Raw genomic sequence first — 19,621 nt, forward strand, 5'->3', positions numbered from 1 at the left:
TATGAATATGCTGCCGTTACCGTACGCCTGCTAGAGGGCCTCGGTGTTGCCAACTCATAATCTGATTGGTTGATCAAACTGTTTGATCGACACTTATTTTTGTACTACAGGGCCCGCAGAACTGATTATGAAGGCCTCCAGGCAGATTTCTTTGACCCTGGCAACAAATGATGGCTGAAATGTGATTGGTTAAATGCTTTAATATGAAAATACACGTCTGGAAACAGCGAGACCACAGGAAAAGCTGTGAAAGGAACCGTACAAACCATTTCGAATAATTTAACAAGTATTGATGGACAGGATATATTTAACATCAGTCTGTAATTCAGATATTTTTTAGGCCAGCAGAGAAGGCCTTGCAGGCCCTGACGGCCCACCACTGCACTGCATCACCTTTTTAATAAAAAGGTGATGCAGTGCAGGTGAAAATAATTAACATTGAATGTTTATAGTTTCAGCAGCTGTAACATTTGGGACCTTAAGATTAAAAGTGTATAATCAGTTTAAAGGTGCCTCAAGAGTTAATGACCAGAATCACTGAAGTACTTTTATCAATGTTACATTTTTTCAAAGTACTTGTTCATTTGTCTTTTATTCACAGGATGCAGGAGTTGGTACTTTGTCACATAACCATTGTTTTTGGTGACAAAGATGGGCTGATTAATTTTTTTTTTTGCATTCAGGGTCTTATCTGCTATGTGTACATTCAAAGTCAAGAGACTCAAACTTTCAGTGTAGTTTCCTGATTTTTCACAATATTTCATTTAGTTTCATAATGACTTAATGTGTGCTCTGTGTCAACAGCTGCTGGAGGCGAGGACGAGTGTCCTGGCAGTGAAGGAGGTTGCCTTCTGGGACGGTGTCACCACTGACCTCATGTTGGATGAGGAGGATGGCGTCTCAGAGGGCGTGTCGGGCTGGATTAAGACCCCCAAGCTTCCCCAGCCAGGAGCTCAGTGACCTCTGAGCCAAACTGCAAGACAGACTAGAAGCTCACCCTAAATACAACACTGTGCACCATAAGTGTTTGTATGCTGGACCATGCTCTGAGAGAAAGCCACCACCACATGGCCCAGAAGTAGCAAAGCATTATATGTCATAATTTTTTTTTTTTCTTTATATATATAGATTATATGATGTGTGTGTGTGTGTGTGTGTGTGTGTGTGTGTGTGTGTGTGTGCATATTGCTTTATAAATAAAAGAAAAAAAAATATTCAAACTTGTGCCTCACAATTTGTTTCTCTTAATTGAATTCCTTTTAGTTGAGGTTATTAGCATGGCATGAATACAACATAACATACAAGGTATATCACAGAAATAATAATTAAAAATAATTTTTATTACTGGGTTATTATTTATTAGGGAGGGGCTTACCCAGGCCTGTCTTTATAAAGGCCAACGGGGGGACAGATCTACCAACCAATCACATGTGAATACTGAATTGTGATGTCATTTTTATCATCCAATGACTGAGAAGCCACGTGGGTCTCTTGCCGCTGCTTTGGCTTGAGGCGCTGCTATTCATATGTAAAGTGGAGTCGTTAACACCTCGCGCCTGCCGGCTCCCCCCGTACCTTTACCCCCCGCTGATTCTAGTGGTACATAAACGACCATATCCGTCTCAGGCGAACGAATATGCGCATCCCCGTATGCTGACGAAAGCTGACGATAACTAGGTGCGCCCGCATCAGTATACGGGGACGAATATGCTTCTTTTCGTGCAGTGTAAAGTGGGAATATGTGAGTGTGAGGAGCAAATAAAGCTCATTTCCTTTTCCTGTCTTTCCTCCAGCAGCCTCAGCTTCTTCCTCTTTCCCCTGTCTTCTTCTGCAGACAGCTCCTCTGGAGCTTCAAGCTGCTTCTCTTTAGAAGGACACCTACAAACCTTTGCATCCAGCCACAAAGACCCCATGGGCTCCTCTGGATCAGCAAACAGTATTTTCACTCTCATTCCTGTTGGCCTTCACAATAAAAGCCTCAGATTGATGGCTGCTCCACCCTGACCTTTGACACCATCCAAATGAGTGGATCAAAGTGTTTGAATGATCTGAGCAGCTTTCAAACTCTTGGTGTTTCTACATTTAGATTGATTTGGACTCAACGAGCAAAACTATTGATTTGATCCAAACTAAAATCCTGCAGAGGATTTGATTTGGAATTGATGATCATTGAAACTCATTTTTAATCGTCTTCTTAGTTCATTTAAACGCACAGTTGCTCCGCCCACATTTTTGGCTTGGAGAGAAAAACATCAAAGAATTTAGATTATTTGAAGGAACTGAAAATAGATTCAAACTAAAAGCTTTGAGAGAACAAACATGACCTCTGACCTTTGACCTGCATCTACAGCACTCACCTCTGACTCTCAGCTTCACCTGTTTCCTCAGCAGGATGTTTCCCTCCCTGCTGTAGACGGTGCAGGTGTAGGTCTTGTTGTCTGTATCTGTGGGGAGTCTCAGGGTCAGACTGAGGTCTCCAGTTTTCAGCAGGTCTTCATTCATCTTCGTTCGGTGTCTGTAAACCTGGTGCTGTTCTTCAAGCTGGTCAGAGCCACTCTGATACATGTGGACCTTTCTGTTGTAGATGTAATCATCCACACACTCCACTTTAGCGTCTTGAGGCAGGTGAAGTGTGGTTGTGAAGGGCAGCTGGACAGACTCCACCCCGTCCTCCACCTCCACCTGGGGGACTGAGAGGACAACAAAGCACAACATGAGCTTGGATGGAGACATTTGTGTTGCCTCTAACAGGTTGAATGTTGCTGCTTCACTGGGAGCTCACTGTTAGATAGAAAGTGGTCAGTGTGAAGAGGAGACGCAGCAGAAAGATGAAGACTGACAGGAAGAAAGCAGTGAACAGACTGTTGGAGCTGCTGTTAGTGGGACAGGACTTTATTGAGTCTGTGAGGAGCAGATTGGACTTGATGAAGCAGAGAAACACAGTCTGAGTGTTTGTGTCACACTCACTTCATCACACAGCTCAATGTGAGAACATTTGGAACAATCTGATAGAAGCGTTCCTTTAGTCAAAGCAGCAAGAAAACACTATGAAAACACCTGACTGCACACAAACTGCAGTACTGCCAAACTGTAGAGAAAGGATCCAAAGTCAAAGTAGTTATTGTGCACAAACATGTTGGCATCAGTGTGATATGGAGCAATATTACTGCTGCACATGTTTCTATTGTGTTGAATGTGCAGTAATGCATCATATTCTATCCAATCAGATGTTTGTAGTGGCTGTCCTGTGAGGAGCAGCAGGTCTAAACAAACTGCTGTTTATGAGCTCACAAAGACAGGGTCCACAGCTGGATTTGAAACAGTAGATTCAATGTGAAATCCAAACTCACAGCTGGATTCAAAGGCTGAGCTCTGTGTGACATGGTTACCTGTCAGTATCTACAGGGGGGTTCGAATATGAAGGAAACATGAAGGTGGTGGATCAGAAACACAGCTGCTTCAACTTTGGACATTCAGCCAACCAAGTGATTTCTCACAGATGTTAATGTGAAAGTGCTGCTGAGCCTCCACCTGTTCAACTTCCTGTTTGATGAAAGCGGCCGTGGCAGGAGCTGATGTCTCCTCTCCATCATGGAGGCTTTCTTTGCTAACGTGCTGAAGGAGCGATTCAGACCTTCTTCACGCTGCACTCTGACTCCTCTACATCACACATGCTGGCAGGAGGAGGAAGCTGTTACCATGGACACTCTCACAGACTCCTGTACCTGCTGATGCTGCTCTGTTTGCACACAAGACGAGCATTCAGAGGAGCATCCAGCTCTGACCTATCAGGAGACACAGTCCACACTCTGAACATCACCTGCTCCACTGCCTGAGGAAAGGGAAGCTGGATCGTATGGAGAAAACCTCCTGATTATCTCAAGAACCTACAGATTCAGAGACTTCATGCGCCTGCCACGATTTCACCAACAAGCAGAAAGAGCTGCACATCTTCTCAGAGGCTCCTCCAAAGCTGTCTCAGCAGTTTTCTTCCTCAAGATCACTGATGCTGATCAGAAGCATCGTCTTTGTTCTGGGGAAGCTAAATCAGCCCCACAATCTGCTCATCCAGCTCCCAGATTGGAGCGATGCTGCTGAACAATATGAAGTATCAGAGGTTCTAGCTGTCACCTCCTCCTGGCTTCTCTCTGTTAGAAATCAGTCCCTCTGATCAGGCTGCAGTCCAGACTGCTCTGAAACAGCCAGCATCTTCCCTCTGCTTAAAAACACTCCTCAGACCCACTGGTTCACATAATTACAGACCAATATCACAACTGCAGTTTGTTTTTAAGGCCTTCAGAAAGTTGTTGCTCATCAGCTCCTTCAGCTAGTTGAAGGACCTCCATCACTCCATCATGTTCTTCTTCTCCTCCTCCCTTTCAGGCAGGTCCAGCCTGTCATTCACAGCCAATGGCACCAACCAACCAACCAAAGCCCACTAACTGCAGGTCTTTGGACTGTGGGAGGAAACTGGAGAAGCAGAGTTTACAGCTGTTTGTGTGTATGTGGGAATTAATGTGTGCCTTTATGGCTGATCCCAGGTCTGTATGTTCTGTGCTCATCTTTAATGCGTGGCTTTGATTCAAACTGTGAAGCTCTCTGTAACTGTGTTTGGACCAAAGTTAGAGTTATTACTAGAACTTTGCTCCTGTCTGAGTCCCTGAGCTGTAAACTGGCCAAAGATGAACCTGAGTCATCTTCATGCTCTCATGTCTTCAGTTCACTGAGCAGCTGAGAGCACTGAGAGCATTTCTCCTGTGAGTACTGAGAACCCTCATGGATCAACTCTGGATCCAGGAATGCTGTCCCACTGTGATTGGCTGATTCTTTGATGCACCTGTATAGATGTGGCCATCACTGTGACCCTGATCACCTGTACTGTGTGTGAGTTTAAAGCCCTCTCCTCCTCGTTCTCCAATCAGATCAGAGCTGCTGCAGCATCAGGAAGGATCCATGGCTGTACTGCTGCTAACACAGGCTGACTCATCTCTAACTGAGCTCTTTGAAGCTCAGCTCTTTCTGACTCTCTGTCCACCCAAAGCTCTTCATGTCTCTGCTTTTCAGCTTGAAGAACATCTATTGCTGGATGATGGTGTCCCTGTAAATGTGTCCAGTAGTTCTTCTTCCATCTCTACCTGGAATTCTGCTGCCCACCTGGTTTAAATGCCCCTGTGCAGAGTCTCAGAGTCTGATCCTGAGTTGGACCTGCTGCTGTATTCTATCCTACAGATCCCTGACCTGAGACTGAGCTCATTAACCCAGTGTATATGGCCCTCACAGAGCTCCATCTGCTCCCCACGTCCTTCATTTGAACTCAGCATCAGATTTAACACTTTCTGTTTGTCAGCTGGTTTTTGGCTCTCTGAGGTATATGTGACCTTTGACCTCACACTGACTCACTGTGACTGACAGAGCTTCTCTCCACATCATGATGTTTCTGTATCAGACAGACTGCCCCTGCTCTCTGTTTACTGGTTCTAAACATGAGGAGAACAGGCTTTTACTCAGATTGGACCTGACTTAGCTTAGCCTGTGTGTTAGCCACATGCTAACAAACACATGTTCAGGAACTAGAAGATGTGACCTTTCAGATGACCTCTGACACATGAACGTTGGTCCTACAGTTCATCTGCTGAAGCTTTTACATTTGGGTCCAAATCAAAGAAAAACAGCCACAAACATCAGACATGCTAACAGGATGACCTCTGACCTTTGACCTGCATCTACAGCACTGACCTCTGACTGTCAGCTGCACTTGTTTCTCCATCAGGATGTCTCCCCTCTTGTTGTAGGTGGTGCAGGTGTAGGTGTGTGTGTCTGTGGGGTGTTTCAGGGTCAGACTGAGGTCTCCAGGTTTCAGCAGGTTTCTCTCCATCTTTGTTCGTCCTCTGTAAAAGTCGTGCTGTTCTTCAGGCTGGTCAGAGCTGCTCTGATACACGTGGACCTTCCTGCTGTCTCTGTCCTTCCACTCTACCTTAGTGCCTTTGGGCAGGTGAACTATAGTTTTACAGGGCAGCTGGACAGACTCCACCCCCGACTCCACCTCCACCTTGTAACCTGAGAGGAAAACAAAGCACAATATGATGACATCAGCTGTGATGGTGTCACGGTGCGTGACCGGGCTGTATGGCTGTGTATGGAGGAGAGGACCCAATTGCAGGACGCAGGAGACGGCAGGTAAGAGTGATGAGAAGTGAATATTTATTTAAGTAGGGGTGCAGTGGCAACAGGAACCAAAAGATGAGACAAACAAATGAAATAAACCTAAACTGGGACCAAACTAGAAATATCAGGGAAACAGGGAGCCAGAGAGCAGACACAGCCGTAAAACAACAACAACAATCCATCAAAGGACAATGGGAACACTGAGACTATAAATACGCAACAATGTAATTAGGCAATGGGCAACAGGAGAGGGCACAGGTGAAACTAATTATACAAACGAGGAAGTGAAGTAAAACTAAACACAGAGCACAAGGGACAAGAACTGACAAAATAAAACAGGAAACAACAAGACGAAGACAGAAACACAGACTTGACACTACACAGGAATTAACACCACAACACACAGAAGACCAGAGACATGAAAAGGAACAAAACAAACACAGGGGTATTACAAAAAGGAACAATATGAATAACTAACAAATAAGGAACACAATACAACAGAGACCTAAATGAATAAACTAAGAAACACCATAACACCATATCATAAGAAGGAAAACGCAAAATGCTGAGTATAAGGCCCAGGATCATGACAGATGGTCACATGACCTCCCTTTCCCCTAGTCTCAGTCAGATTGTGTGTTCACAGAGTAAAAAATAAAACCCACAGCATCCTGTAAAGAGCTGCAGACATGCTGGATGAAGAGCAGAAGAACAGACACACTGAGGATATTAAAGGATTTTAAATTCTATTCTAGATTTAACAGGGAGCCAATGAAGAGAAGCCAATATGGGAGAAATCTGCTCTCTCTTTCTAGTCCCTGTCAGTACTCTGGCTGCAGCATTTTGGATCAGCTGAAGGCTTTTCAGGGAGCTTTTAGGACAGCCTGATAATAATGAATTACAATAGTCCAGCCTAGAAGTAATAAATGCATGAATGAGCTTTTCAGCATCACTCTGAGAAAGGATGTTTCTAATTTTAGAAATATTGCACAAATGCAAAAAAGCGGTCCTACATATTTGTTTAATATGTGCATTGAAGGACATATCCTGGTCACAAATGACTCCAGGATTTCTCACAGTGTTACTGGAGGCCAAAGTAATGCCATCCAGAGTAAGTATCTGGTTAGACACCATGTTTCTAAGATTTGTGGGGCCGAGAACAAGAACTTCAGTTTGATCTGAATTTAGAAGCAGGAAATTAGAGGTCATCCAGGCCTTAATGTCTTTAAGACATTCCTGCAGTTTAACTAAGACATTTCATATATTAAGGAATCAGAAAAATCCCATGCATGTGGGAACTCAGAGGATGAGACAGGCCTCTGTCTGTGCACTCTCTCTCCCTCTGAGCCCATGTTCCTGTCTAACCATAACATAACAACCATAACAGCCACTTATCTAAACATGAACAAATTCTAGGCACTATGAGTTGGTCTTCGTCACTCAGTCTTATTCAAGCTGGTTTTTCATGACCCAGATTCCTCTCATCAGCTGTGGAGTCCTAAAGCACATCTTCTCTCCTGATGTTTCAATTTAATCAATACAGAGCAATCTTGTCCAGATTAATAACAGAACATGGTGACATTGGTGATACTTTAATTGTATGTACTGAACTTCCAAGTTAAGGGACTGAGACAGAGAAGTTAGTCAGCACTTTCTGATCTGTTGCTCTCTGTCTAATGTAATTGTTTATTATTTGTTTGTTCCACTGTTTATTAATTAACTTGCTGGAGTTTAATTTTAAACATTTGTCCTTTATTCATTGAGTAAAAAAATAATCCCTAACAGTAACATTTGCATAACAATGAAAATTGATGCAATGCTTTTTAATGATACTGCCTAAGGCAGTGCTTCTCAATTATTTTCTGTAATCCCCCCCTAGGAAGAAGAAAACCTTTTGCACCCCCCCACTCTCCGGCGCGGCTATAAATAGTTGCTGCGGAGCCTGCTTTACGCTGCGAGTAGGCAACAAAAAACGTGCACCGTAGAGATATTACTTACTGCGCACACTCAGACAATGAGAGCGCCACTGCCACCTACTGGCTTTCAAATTGTTTTGGAGTAGCAGGGGGGCATGCCAAAGCAGCAGGCGCCTTATGACCAAGACCGAAGCCATGACGGCAGCAGAATATATGAATAGTCACATGGCAGTCATGAACCAATCAAATGGCTCAGATTGAAAGAACGTAAATATTGCCACGTGCGTCCACATGGCGCTGGAAATGGAGAGGGCGGATGGCGCAAAATTTTTTTTTTAGGAAAATTAAAAAGTAGATGGCGCAGAGAGGTGGAGTAGGTGGAAAATGCGCCTGCCGCCGGCATAATTTTAAAGCCCTGCTGTTGTGGATGTGCAATTACACTTTATTCTAGTACGGCAGAAAAAGCATGATCCCCGGGGTCAGATGTACCGTACCCCACTATTTCAGAAGCACTGGCCTAAGGGAAGCATTTATAATGTAAATAGAATTGGTCGTAGCACAGAACCCTGTGGAACTCCATAATTAACCTTAGTGTGTGAAGAAGACTCCCCATTTACATGAACAAATTGGAGTCTATGAGATAAATATGACTCAAACCACTGCAGTGCAGTACCTTTAATACCTATAGTATGCTCTAATCTCTGTAATAAAATGTTATGGTCAACAGTATCAAAATGCAGTGAAGCGCACACACTGTTAAGTAAAGTCATGTTGTGGAGCTGTTTCACTGACCAGTGACTGAGTCTGAAGGACGTTTTCTTACTTCTAGAATAAATCTGTTTGTGTTTGTGTGAGCGACAGTCAAGGAGCCCCCAGAGGACACCTGCTAATCATCGGCATTATGGGTAGTGTAGTAGGAGAGACTCACCTGACATGAAGTACTGCCAGAAATGAAATAAAAGTCCTCCAGAAACCACGAGAAGAACCAGGAGAACCAGGAGAGCTATGGCCCAGGATGGAAATGGTTCTGTGGAGAAACAAAGAACAACATGAAATTTTAACTCTAATGTACAGCTACAGCACTGACCTTTGACATTTATCTACATCTCTGACCTTTGACCTGCAGCAGTACTTTCTGTCTCAGGATGTCCTTGTCCCTGTGGATGGTGCAGATGTATCCTCCTGTGTCTCTCTCTGTGGGGAGTCTCAGGGTCAGACTGAGGTCTCCAGTTCTCAGCAGGTCTTCATTCACCTTTGTTCGGTCTCTGTAAAGACCGTCCTGTGTGTCAAGCTGGTCTCCTTTGTTTGTGTACCCGTGGACCATCATGGGTTCTGGTTCAGAGCGAGTCCACTCCACTCTGATGTCCTCAGGCAGGTCAGGTTTGATTTGGCAGGGCAGGATGACAGAGTCTGAGCCTTCCTCCACCTTCACCTCCACCTGCTGGTCTGAGAGGACAATAAACCACAACATCAGATGCAGAAGCAGCAGCAGTCACACTGATGGTAGCTGGAGCCCAGCTGAGTCTCTGCGTTCCTGACCTCTGTCCTGTAACCAATAATCAGATATAATAATATTCTTCAGCTCTTTTTGTTTTTAATTGTAACTAAACTAGAACTGATGAAATGTTGCTATGGTTACAAACTACTGAGAGATCATGATGAATGTTTTGGGGTCCAATCATTTAATCTCTGGTTAGAATAAACACACTGATTCTGACTCACTCTTATTAAAACCAGTTTCATGTTACTGATGGCCCAAACTAAAAAGTCAATCAGCAACTGTAAATATATTCAAAGAAGTGTGTGAGCTGAGTCTCCCTGAATGACACACACATAGACCTCTGCACATTCAATCACACAAAGGAATAACCAATCACCTTTTTGGGATCAGTTTGTTTAAACTGATAAGCTGAAGGAACTAAAAGAAATCAGATGAATGATGTCTTGTACTCCTCTAAATGAACCAACAGGTGGGAATAGCATCAAAATCATCGGATTCTGGTGTTCCAGTCACTCCCATGGCCACAGGTGTATGAACCAATCAGATCACCCAGGCACGTAAACTGCTTCTACCACCATCAGTGAAAGAATGAGTCGCTCTCAGGAGCTCAGTGAATTCCAGCGTGGTACCGTGATAGGATGATACCTGTGCAACAAGTCCAGTCACTGCTAATATTCCACAGTCAGCTGTTAGTGGGATTATAACGAAGCAGCTCCATAAAGACATGGATGAGCCAGTTTGGTGTGGAAGAACCTGACTGGCCTGCACAGAGTCCTGACCTCAGCCTGATAGAACACCTTTGGGATGGATTAGAGCGGAGACTGTGAGCCAGGCCTTCTCTCCAACATCAGTGTCACAGATGTGCTTCTGGAAGAATGGTCAGAAATTCCCATAAACACTCCTAAACCTGTGGAATGCCTTCCCAGATGAGCTGAAGCTGTTATAGCTCCAAAGGCTGTCTGCAGCAGTTTTTAGAATTTAAAGCTGTGTCTCTGTTTATAGATATTATTTTTTAATAATTTTTTAAATATTTGTTTATTTTCCTGTCAAGATGGCGCCAGTGTCTGCGGCCGGCCGTCTCTCTCTGCGAACTCTGGTTGTTTTCCTGCTGTTTTGGATGCTTCTAACATTGAACGTCAACTCTCTACTGGCTTATGATCGCCAAACACTCCTAAATATTTGCCAATCATGCGAGTGTTGGGAACATCTCAGTTATGACGGACAGGGGAATTTCAACGTCCCACCTCGCTTGGGTATACCGGCATGTCTCTCCGCCGTTTTCCGGCTGCACGCCGAAGGCGCAGACGTCGTGGGAAACGCGGTGGCAAGCTAACAAAACTGAGAGCTGCTCTGGCGCGTCCCTCTGCCGCCTTCTCTGGGGATACTGGAATGGCATTACATCGTTTCATTTCACGGCGCTTCTTGGATCCGATTGCCTCCTCTCTGATTCCTGTGGTCGGCTCGGTCGTGGTACAACCACCAGGTCTCTCCTTTCCTTACCTCTGTGGGCGTGGGGTGAACCTACATAATCTGCGGCCTCTTCCTCGAGGCCAACAAACGGCTATCGCTCCGGCTCCTGTCAGGATGGCCCTGGTGAATGCTAGATCGCTAGCTAACAAAACCTTTATCGTCAAGGATTTCTTTACGTCCCGCGGTCTGGATTTTCTGTGTATCACTGAGACTTGGTTGACTGTTGGTGAGTCGAGTGTTTTCTGTGAACTGTTGCCACCTGACTGCTCTTACTTTAACTCTCCGAGAATGTCAGGACGTGGCGGAGGCACTGCCACTGTTTATAAAGAATGATATAAGTGTAAACAAGTCCAGCTGTCAACATTTTATTTCAGCTTTGAAGTTAATTTATTTGAAGTCTGCTCGGCTCCTCCAGTGCTGTGCGCTGTTGTTTACAGACCACCTAAGTATAACAAGGATTTTATTAGTGACTTTGCTGATTTCCTGGCAGGAATAATGCCAAACTATGATCACATTTTAATAGTTGGTGATTTTAATATTCATGTATGCTGTCCTTTGAAGCTGTTGGCGAATGATTTTCTACATCTTATTGATTCTTTTAATTTTGTGCAATCTGTGTCAAGTCCAACGCAGGAACGTGGGCACACTCTTGATCTTGTTTTAACTTATGGTTTTAGTGTTTTTAACTTAGAGGTTTGTGATGCTGTTTTCTCTGATCATATGCCCGTTGTCTTTGACATGCCTCTCTCCTGTCATATGGTGAAATCTGTCATTCCTACACAGCGCTGTCGCGCCTTTAATTCCTCTACTGCTGCTCAGTTCTCCTCAGCCTTTAACACTGTAATCAGCTCCTCTGAGTGCCTCAGCCTTAATTCAGATGTCGAGGGTACTCACTTCTCGATTTAACTCGACTTGCCTGACTGTGTTAGATACTGTAGCGCCGCTGAAAATGAGACCTTCCAAACCTCGAGCTGAGCCTTGGATGAATGACCGAACACGCTCTGCCAGGCGCGAGTGCAGGAGAGCTGAGTGTAAGTGGAAGAAGGACAAGTTACAGGTGTCCTTTCAGTTACTTCGGGATAGTTGGCGGTTTTATCAGAAAACTGTGAAGGCTGTTAAATCTAAGTATTTTTCTGATATCATCACCTCTAATTGTCACAATCCTCGTGTTCTTTTTAAAGTTGTAAATTCTGTTCTGAGTGCACCTCAATCTGATTGCCTGGAAAACTCCTTTGAACTGTGTGAGAACTTCATGAAGGTGTTTATCGATAAGGTTGCTAGCATTAGGGCACTCATTAGTTCTTCCTCCTATGACCTCTCTATCCCTGTCACTTGCCCGGCTGTTTTTGACCAGTTCGAGCCTGTCACTCCGTTGTCCCTGCGGGAAATCATTGGTCATATGAAGCCTGCTGGGTCTCCAAATTACCCCTTGACACCGCACCTTTTCAAGGAGGTTTTTCCCACTTTGGCATCTTACGTGCTTAGTATTATTAATGGGCGCTTAGTAAAGGGTATAGTCCCTGCTTGTCTCAAGAAGGCAGTTGTGACCCCACTCATTAAAAAACCTGGCCTAGACTCCTCTCAACTTTCCAATTTCAGGCCGATTTCTAAACTCCCTTTTATTTCAAAAATTCTAGAGAAGATTGTCTACTGCCAGCTCAGTTCATTTTTAGATAAGCATGACACCCTAGAAGACTTCCAGTCTGGTTTTAAATCCCGCCACAGTACTGAGTCGGCACTGTTGCGGGTTTTTAATGACATTCTCTTAGCCACAGATGCTGGTCATTGTGTTGCTTTGGTCCTGTTGGACCTAACAGCAGCCTTCGATACTGTGGACCACCAGATCCTCCTGTCTCGACTGGAAAACTGGGTGGACATTAAGGGCGTGGCTTTAGATTGGTTTCGATCCTATCTGTCAGAGAGAAGTTTTTGTGTTCGTATTGGGGCTGCTGAATCTTGTGCAGCACCCCTTACATGTGGGGTGCCCCAAGGCTCTATTCTTGGTCCTCTCCTCTTCTCTCTCTACCTACTTCCGATGGGATCAATTCTCAGAAAGCATGGCATCGCATTTCACCTTTATGCTGATGACTGCCAAATTTATGTGCCCCTCAAGCAGCAAAATGCATATTCTGCTAACCATCTCCTCGAGTGTATTGGAGAGATCAAGGCATGGCTGTCCACTAACTTTTTGCACCTAAATGATAAAAAGACAGAGGTGTTGCTGCTTGGGCCCAGTGATACTTCAAAAATGACTATTGACCTGGGTCCCTTAACTCAACATCTGACTAAGACAGCAACAAACTTAGGTGTGAAGCTGGACAGTGAACTCAAACTTGATGCCCAAATTAAGTCAGTAGTCAAGTCCAGCTTTTATCAGCTAAGACAGCTGGCCAAAGTGAAACCATTTCTTTCTCAGCATCATTTTGAGATTTTAATCCATGCTTTTATTATGACTCGCTTGGACTACTGCAACACACTTTATGTTGGGCTCAGCCAGACACTGCTTGCCCGGCTCCAGATTGTCCAAAATGCTGCTGCACGGCTTTTAGTTGGGGTCAAAAAACGTGAGCACATTTCTCTGATCTTGGCCTCATTTCACTGGCTCCCAGTTCATTTTAGGATTGATTTTAAAATCCTTTTATTTGTTTTTAAATGTCTTCATGGCCTCGCCCCTTCATATCTGTCTGATCTGCTCCACCTGTACGTTCCTTCACGTTCACTCAGGTCAGCTGATCTGGCGCTGCTGGCTGTTCCAAAGACAAAGAGGAAGTCCAGAGGTGACCGCGCTTTTTCAGTTGCTGCCCCAAAACTGTGGAACGATCTTCCTTTGCACATCAGGCAGGCTGACTCACTCTCTGCTTTTAAGTCCTCTCTTAAAACACATTTTTTCTTATTGGCTTTTAACTCAGTTTGAGATGTTGGTTTTCTTTGTTTGTTTTCTTAGCTGTGGTTTTATTTATTTATTTATTAATCCTTTCCTTATCTTATGTCTGTGTTTTCTTTGTTTGTGCTTAGATTTGTACAGCACTTTGGCCAACTGCATTTGATTTTAAAGTGCTTTATAAATAAAGTTGAGTTGATTGATTGATTATTTTATAGATGTTAGTTTTGCGCCTTGAGTCTGAACACAAACACTTGGTGCTGTTGGTTTCTATCAGCTCCAGTTAGGGTCAGTAAGCTCCATGTTTTACTGTGTATACACTGTAACTAACATCAATCTGATGCTCCACATGCAGTCAAAGCTGCACAGTTGGAGCAGTCAGATCCTCTTTTCTGCTGTTTCCACTCAGGTCTGTGTTAAATGTTGCTGCTGATATTTCATCAGCTGTGTCAGAACAATTTAGGAAATACTACCCTTTAGTTTGACCTCTGATCTTTGTCTACATTAGTGACTTTTGACATGTACATAAAGCAGGTGTTTGGGTTTGTTGCTGACCTTTGACCTGCAGCTGTATGTCTCCCAGTCTCAGTTCTTCTCTTGTAGGACGGATGGAGCAGGTGTAGCTGCCGCTGTCAGTCAGCTGTGGTTTCCTCAGAGTGAGGCTGAAGTCTCCAGAGTCCAGAGCATCAGGCCTCAGTGATGTGCGGTTGCTGTAACGCTGGTTTTGCCCTCTGAGATCATCTCCTCCTTCTTGTTGTAGGTGGACAGTTTTGGGATCAAGATCATTGCGAGTCCACATCACTTTGGGGTCCACAGGTATAATACCTGAGTACTGACAGGGCAGCAGGACAGACCTTTCCTCCTTATTCACCTCCACCACCACAGCCAGGGCCTGCTGGGAACCTGTGAGGACACACAAACAGAAATACACATTAAACCTGTGACAGACTTTCAGCTTTAACTCCAGGAGTTTAACTAAATCATTGCAGTGGACTGTTTAGGATCTACAGCCATTTTTGCACACAGTCCTCTGGGGCTGGGTAATTCATTAAAAATCAGTCAAAACAGACATCCAGGTGGCTGTAGCCCAGGAGGTAGTGCAAGTCATCTGCTAGTCAGAAGGTTGGGGGTTCGATTCCTGCCTGCTCCAGTCTGCGTGCCGAAGTATCCTTGGGCAATATGCTGAACCCCAAGTTGCCTCCTGGCCAGCAGAGTTACAAAGGCTATTTTATATATATATATATATATATATATCAAATAGATATAATATAAACTCAGACTCAAAGCCTGGTGGACCTGAGCCGCAAGATTAGCGGGCTCGCAGGCGAGGGGGGTTAGATCAGGAGATATAGTTCGGTTCTGCACAGTGAGGACGGCAATCAACGAATTTGGAATATTGGATTTTTGAATGGTTTCCCAGTAAGACTGAAGGCTGTTGGAAAAACAAGCAGCCTGTTCCAAAACAACATTTGTTATCAGGAATTCGGCTCCCCTGCCGGCCTTGGGTTGGCAACCATATCTCTCTCCAGGGCTCTGTGTGCGGCTGCTCTTCCCCCCACTCTGCGTTGTGATTTGTGAAGCTGGGTCTGGTGTATCACGGCCGCTGATTAAATTCCACCACTATCAGCGAACTGTTTTGGCTGGAACCTGGCATCTGGCTCCACAATGCCCCCACCTCTCGTCTCCGTCTGCATCCCCTCCTGACCTGACCTCACCTACCGCCGCTGTCCTAGCTTTACATGTGCAAATGCTTTGCTAAGGTGGTTTTTTTGGACCCTGGTATAGTGCTCTTTTTGAGCACTGTACCAGATGACTTTTTTTAACCTAACTTCCCCATGATGTGTTGTTTTCTCCTCCTGCCAAAGGTAGCGCTGCAAGTCGGCTGCATGACCCTAGGACACATATCCCCCCATGTGTGTTGTGTTTTGTGTATTCTTGGATGGTGTTCTGTAACTGCAATTTCCAATGTGTGAACTTGTTCACCCACATGGCAATAAACTTCATTCATTCATTCATTCATTCATATTAAATCTAAAACAGTGCAATGCATTGAGAAAGTTTATCTTTTCTTCACTGGATTGTGTTAGTCTGGGTAAAGAAGTCAATTTGCTTCGAGATAAAGTTAACAATATTATTATTAAGAAGTAAATGTGTGTCTAGCCACCACAGAGACTTGGGGTGGATACATTTCTGAAACTAAACATTCACTGAAACTGAAGCATAATCATAAACAACCACTGGGTCGTGTCTGTAAGTTCTCTCTTTCCCACTTCTGCCCAAACACTGTTGCCTATGAAACAACTTCATGACTTTAATGCTTTGCCTAGACCCACAGTACCTAAATCAATTTTATCTCATATTATTTAAGTAAATCCAGTAAATCCACTGGCTGCACACAAACAAGACCCATTTATGCTTTTAAGGTCACATGACTTCTGGTCTAAACCAACTTCTGCTACGGGTTTTCAGGACACCCTCTTGCCTGCAGCCACCTACTCTGGGGTCCTGGCGTTGCCAAAGCATACAAATGAACACAGGCTGTATGTACACAAAACACGGTGACATCAGAGGATTTCAGGTTTCCAGTCTATCTCCAAAGACTTAAACAGTTTCTTCCACAGAGCCGTAAAAGCTCTGCTGGAAGCCAAAGCATGGACTCACTGTACTTCACACTTTGCATCTCACTGGACTTTGCACTTTACACTCTGCACCTTAACCACATCCACACTTTATGTACAGTTAGGTCTGTATTACCTCATTTTTGATTGCCATTTATGTTTATTATATTTGTTGTTATTTTCTTGTTTCTGTTTTTATTCTTGTTTTTATTTATTGCTTGTACAATTTATATCTTATTCCCAATCATATGCTGCCATGAAAAAAGGGAGAGCTGTCAAACAGAATTTCCTTGCATGAAAATGTGCAATGTCAATTTGGAATTTCTAATTCTGAATTTGTTACTAGTCCCTTTTTGAAAAAATAGTCGCTAGGGAAATCTGAAAAGTCACTAAATCTAGTTGGCAACACTGTACCCAAAATACCTGTGTGACCCAATTTAAGTGATTTCTTGTTCATCTTGTCCCAATGCAAGCTGAGGTTTTTAATGTCTGTACACCACCTGTGTAAAGTAACGCAGTCCATTAAATCAAATGCACAATCCTCTTGGTAACCACTGTGTTTGAGGCAAATGTGCTCTCGTGTAGCTTAAATGAAATCTCCGGTCATAAGCACTGTTTTCAAGCTGTGCTGTGTTGTTGAAATTGAGCAGAATAACATGAAATACAATTAGTTCATCTCACTTTGCTTTTAATTGGGATATTTTGTAACAAGCAGACAGACATTAAAGTAGTGGTGAATGTTTTAAAGGCTGGCCATTGACAAAAGCCTCGAGCTCCAAGGGGGAGAGAAGCTGGAGAATTAAGGCTCCAGTACAGCACGAACAGTTCAGAAACAATTTGAAATGAGAAAAAAAAGCAATTTATTAACTGATTAAGTTGTGTTTTAGACTGCTTATTGGTAGAGGATCTATTCTGACCCAAAGACTGAATGATGGCTTTAAAGCAGACAGCCGTACCCCCCTCTTCCCGGTACTGTGTACTGGCGCAGGATCTTTTAGTGGTATGCAGTACTGGACCGTATTGGCTTACTTTCAGCCTGGGTAAATCTTCCTGACCAGCTCGTTGATGTAAATAATGCTGAACCTTATTGCGTTTGGACTATTGAGGCCTTTACAATTCTAACTAATAAATGTAATATTGCCACCCATGGAGGGTGGCGATACCTTAAATTGGGCCATCACAGAGCAGCCATTAAATATGCAACCAGCAGAAACCTAGAAGTAAAATAAATAAACAACAAATAACTTCCCGATCCATACTGATGCATGCTACCTCCCTGTGGCTTATAAGTGACTGTCCTCTGTAGCAGAAACATGTTACTCCAGAGCAGGGGTGGCAACTCCAGGCCTCGGGGGCCGGTGTCCTGCAGGTTTTAGATGTGTCCCTGAGCCAACACACTGAGTCAAATACAGAAGTCATTAGCAGGACTCTGGGGAACTTGACTGCATACTGAGGAGGTAATTCAGCCATTTGATTCAGGTGTGTTGGATCAGGGACACATCTAAAACCTGCAGGACACCGGCCCTCGAGGCCTGGAGTTGCCCACGCTGCTCCAGAGCATAGAGAGGTGTGCTGAGTAGCTGCCGGTACAAACTACACAAACTAAGAAGGAGAGAAACGTGCCCAAGCTGTGAGAGCAGTGTACACACTAAACAACACACACATCAACAACACAAAAACAACTGTATATGCATATAAGAGCAAACCATTCATTAGGAGATCATTTAGCCAGGAACACCTAATTAGTTGTAAACTATTTGATCTGAATGTTAATTGCATTGTTATTGCAGCCAACATTTCACAGCCTTTGTTCAGATTTCACAGAGTGACTCCTTCATGAGCTCTCAGAGAGAAACATGATCACCTGTCAGTCTGAGTCGGTCCTGCCTGAGAAAAATGAATCAGTCATTACTTTCAGTCTGATGATGATGGGATTACTGAAACCACCAGGAAGAAAACTGGGATTAGAAAATAATGAAATTTGAAATATTTAAATGTAATAATAAATATGAAGTTGTGACTGCTGTTGGTTAACATCCAATGCTTTAATAAAGCAATAAAACATTAACAGCAGCATCTCTAACAAACTGAAACCTGCCAAGAAGGAAAGAAAAACTTTATGTGAACATGAACGTGAGTCAAAGATTTCACTACATCCATGATGAATGAATGAAAAGGGAATTTAATCGTTCTACACTTTATGGATGATGGCGGGAACTTTTTGGACTTGATCTGCTCCACTAATAAGACACACTCAGTCCCCAATTACACGTACAGATGGCTGGATCTCCCATCATGCCTCTGTTTGAAGCTGTGATTACCTCACCTGTTATCGTCATGTAGCTGTTATAATTTGTTGTTTTGTCCAAAAACACAGAGAAAGGAGAATTATTGTGATTATAATTAATGACGTTTGAAGTAGAAGTATTCGCGGCGTTCATTTCCGGGTTTGTGGCTCCTGAAAGCAGCGTCACTTAATCTGCTTTAGCGCGGTTACTGAGCTCTGAGCTCCGGGTCCGATCTTTGACTGCAGCTTGTTAGTCCGGGTCCCGCCTCACCTGCTGCAGGTGAAACTGACTCACACGGAGCTTCTTACCGTTCAGGAGGAGCAGGAGCACCACCAACGTCTTCATCCTCCTTTAAAGCGCTCAAACCGCCACAAAGTCCCGGTAAATCCTCAGCTCACTGAACGAACCCACACCGGGGCTCACCTGCAGCTCCTGACTGCACCTTACCCTGCAGGTGTGACGCTCAGAGGAACGTTTACTTTCGGTCTAACAGGTCTGGTGTGTGCTGATGGTGATGAGTGATAATGGGATTAGGTAACAGATGTGAATGAAGGGGTGCATTTTTAAATGACACGTTAACACCAAACAGTCCTCTGATTGGTCCGTGAAATGAAGGAAATGCTGCATTACAGAAGGATCAGAGGAATGATGTGAAGCTTCAGCCTGTGACAGAGTTAAAGAGAACATCCTGCTAGGATCTGATTAATGAGGATCAATAACATCTGTCACATTAATGTGTTATAATCTGAGCTATAGCAGCCTTCATAGATGACAGTAATACC

The 19,621-nt window shown here is 43.9% G+C and overlaps 1 protein-coding gene across 1 annotated transcript in view; it reads right to left on the minus strand.

Moving 5' to 3' along the window:
* The window catches only part of LOC115776563 (uncharacterized), a 39,661-nt gene extending 20,388 nt beyond the window's left edge, over positions 1–19,273 (minus strand). Inside the window, exons 1-6 of the mRNA XM_030724285.1 lie at positions 19,148–19,273; positions 14,489–14,836; positions 9,195–9,527; positions 9,010–9,108; positions 5,737–6,057; positions 2,358–2,690 (exon numbers count right to left, since the gene is read on the minus strand). Coding sequence (XP_030580145.1) covers positions 2,358–2,690; positions 5,737–6,057; positions 9,010–9,108; positions 9,195–9,527; positions 14,489–14,836; positions 19,148–19,184 — 1,471 coding nt within the window. The 5' untranslated portion in view covers positions 19,185–19,273. The remainder of the gene's footprint in view (positions 1–2,357; positions 2,691–5,736; positions 6,058–9,009; positions 9,109–9,194; positions 9,528–14,488; positions 14,837–19,147) is intronic.
* Positions 19,274–19,621: the final 348 nt, after the last annotated feature.

This window comes from Archocentrus centrarchus, unplaced genomic scaffold (assembly GCF_007364275.1).
Source record: "Archocentrus centrarchus isolate MPI-CPG fArcCen1 unplaced genomic scaffold, fArcCen1 scaffold_33_ctg1, whole genome shotgun sequence".
Taxonomy (NCBI): Eukaryota; Metazoa; Chordata; class Actinopteri; order Cichliformes; family Cichlidae; genus Archocentrus; species Archocentrus centrarchus.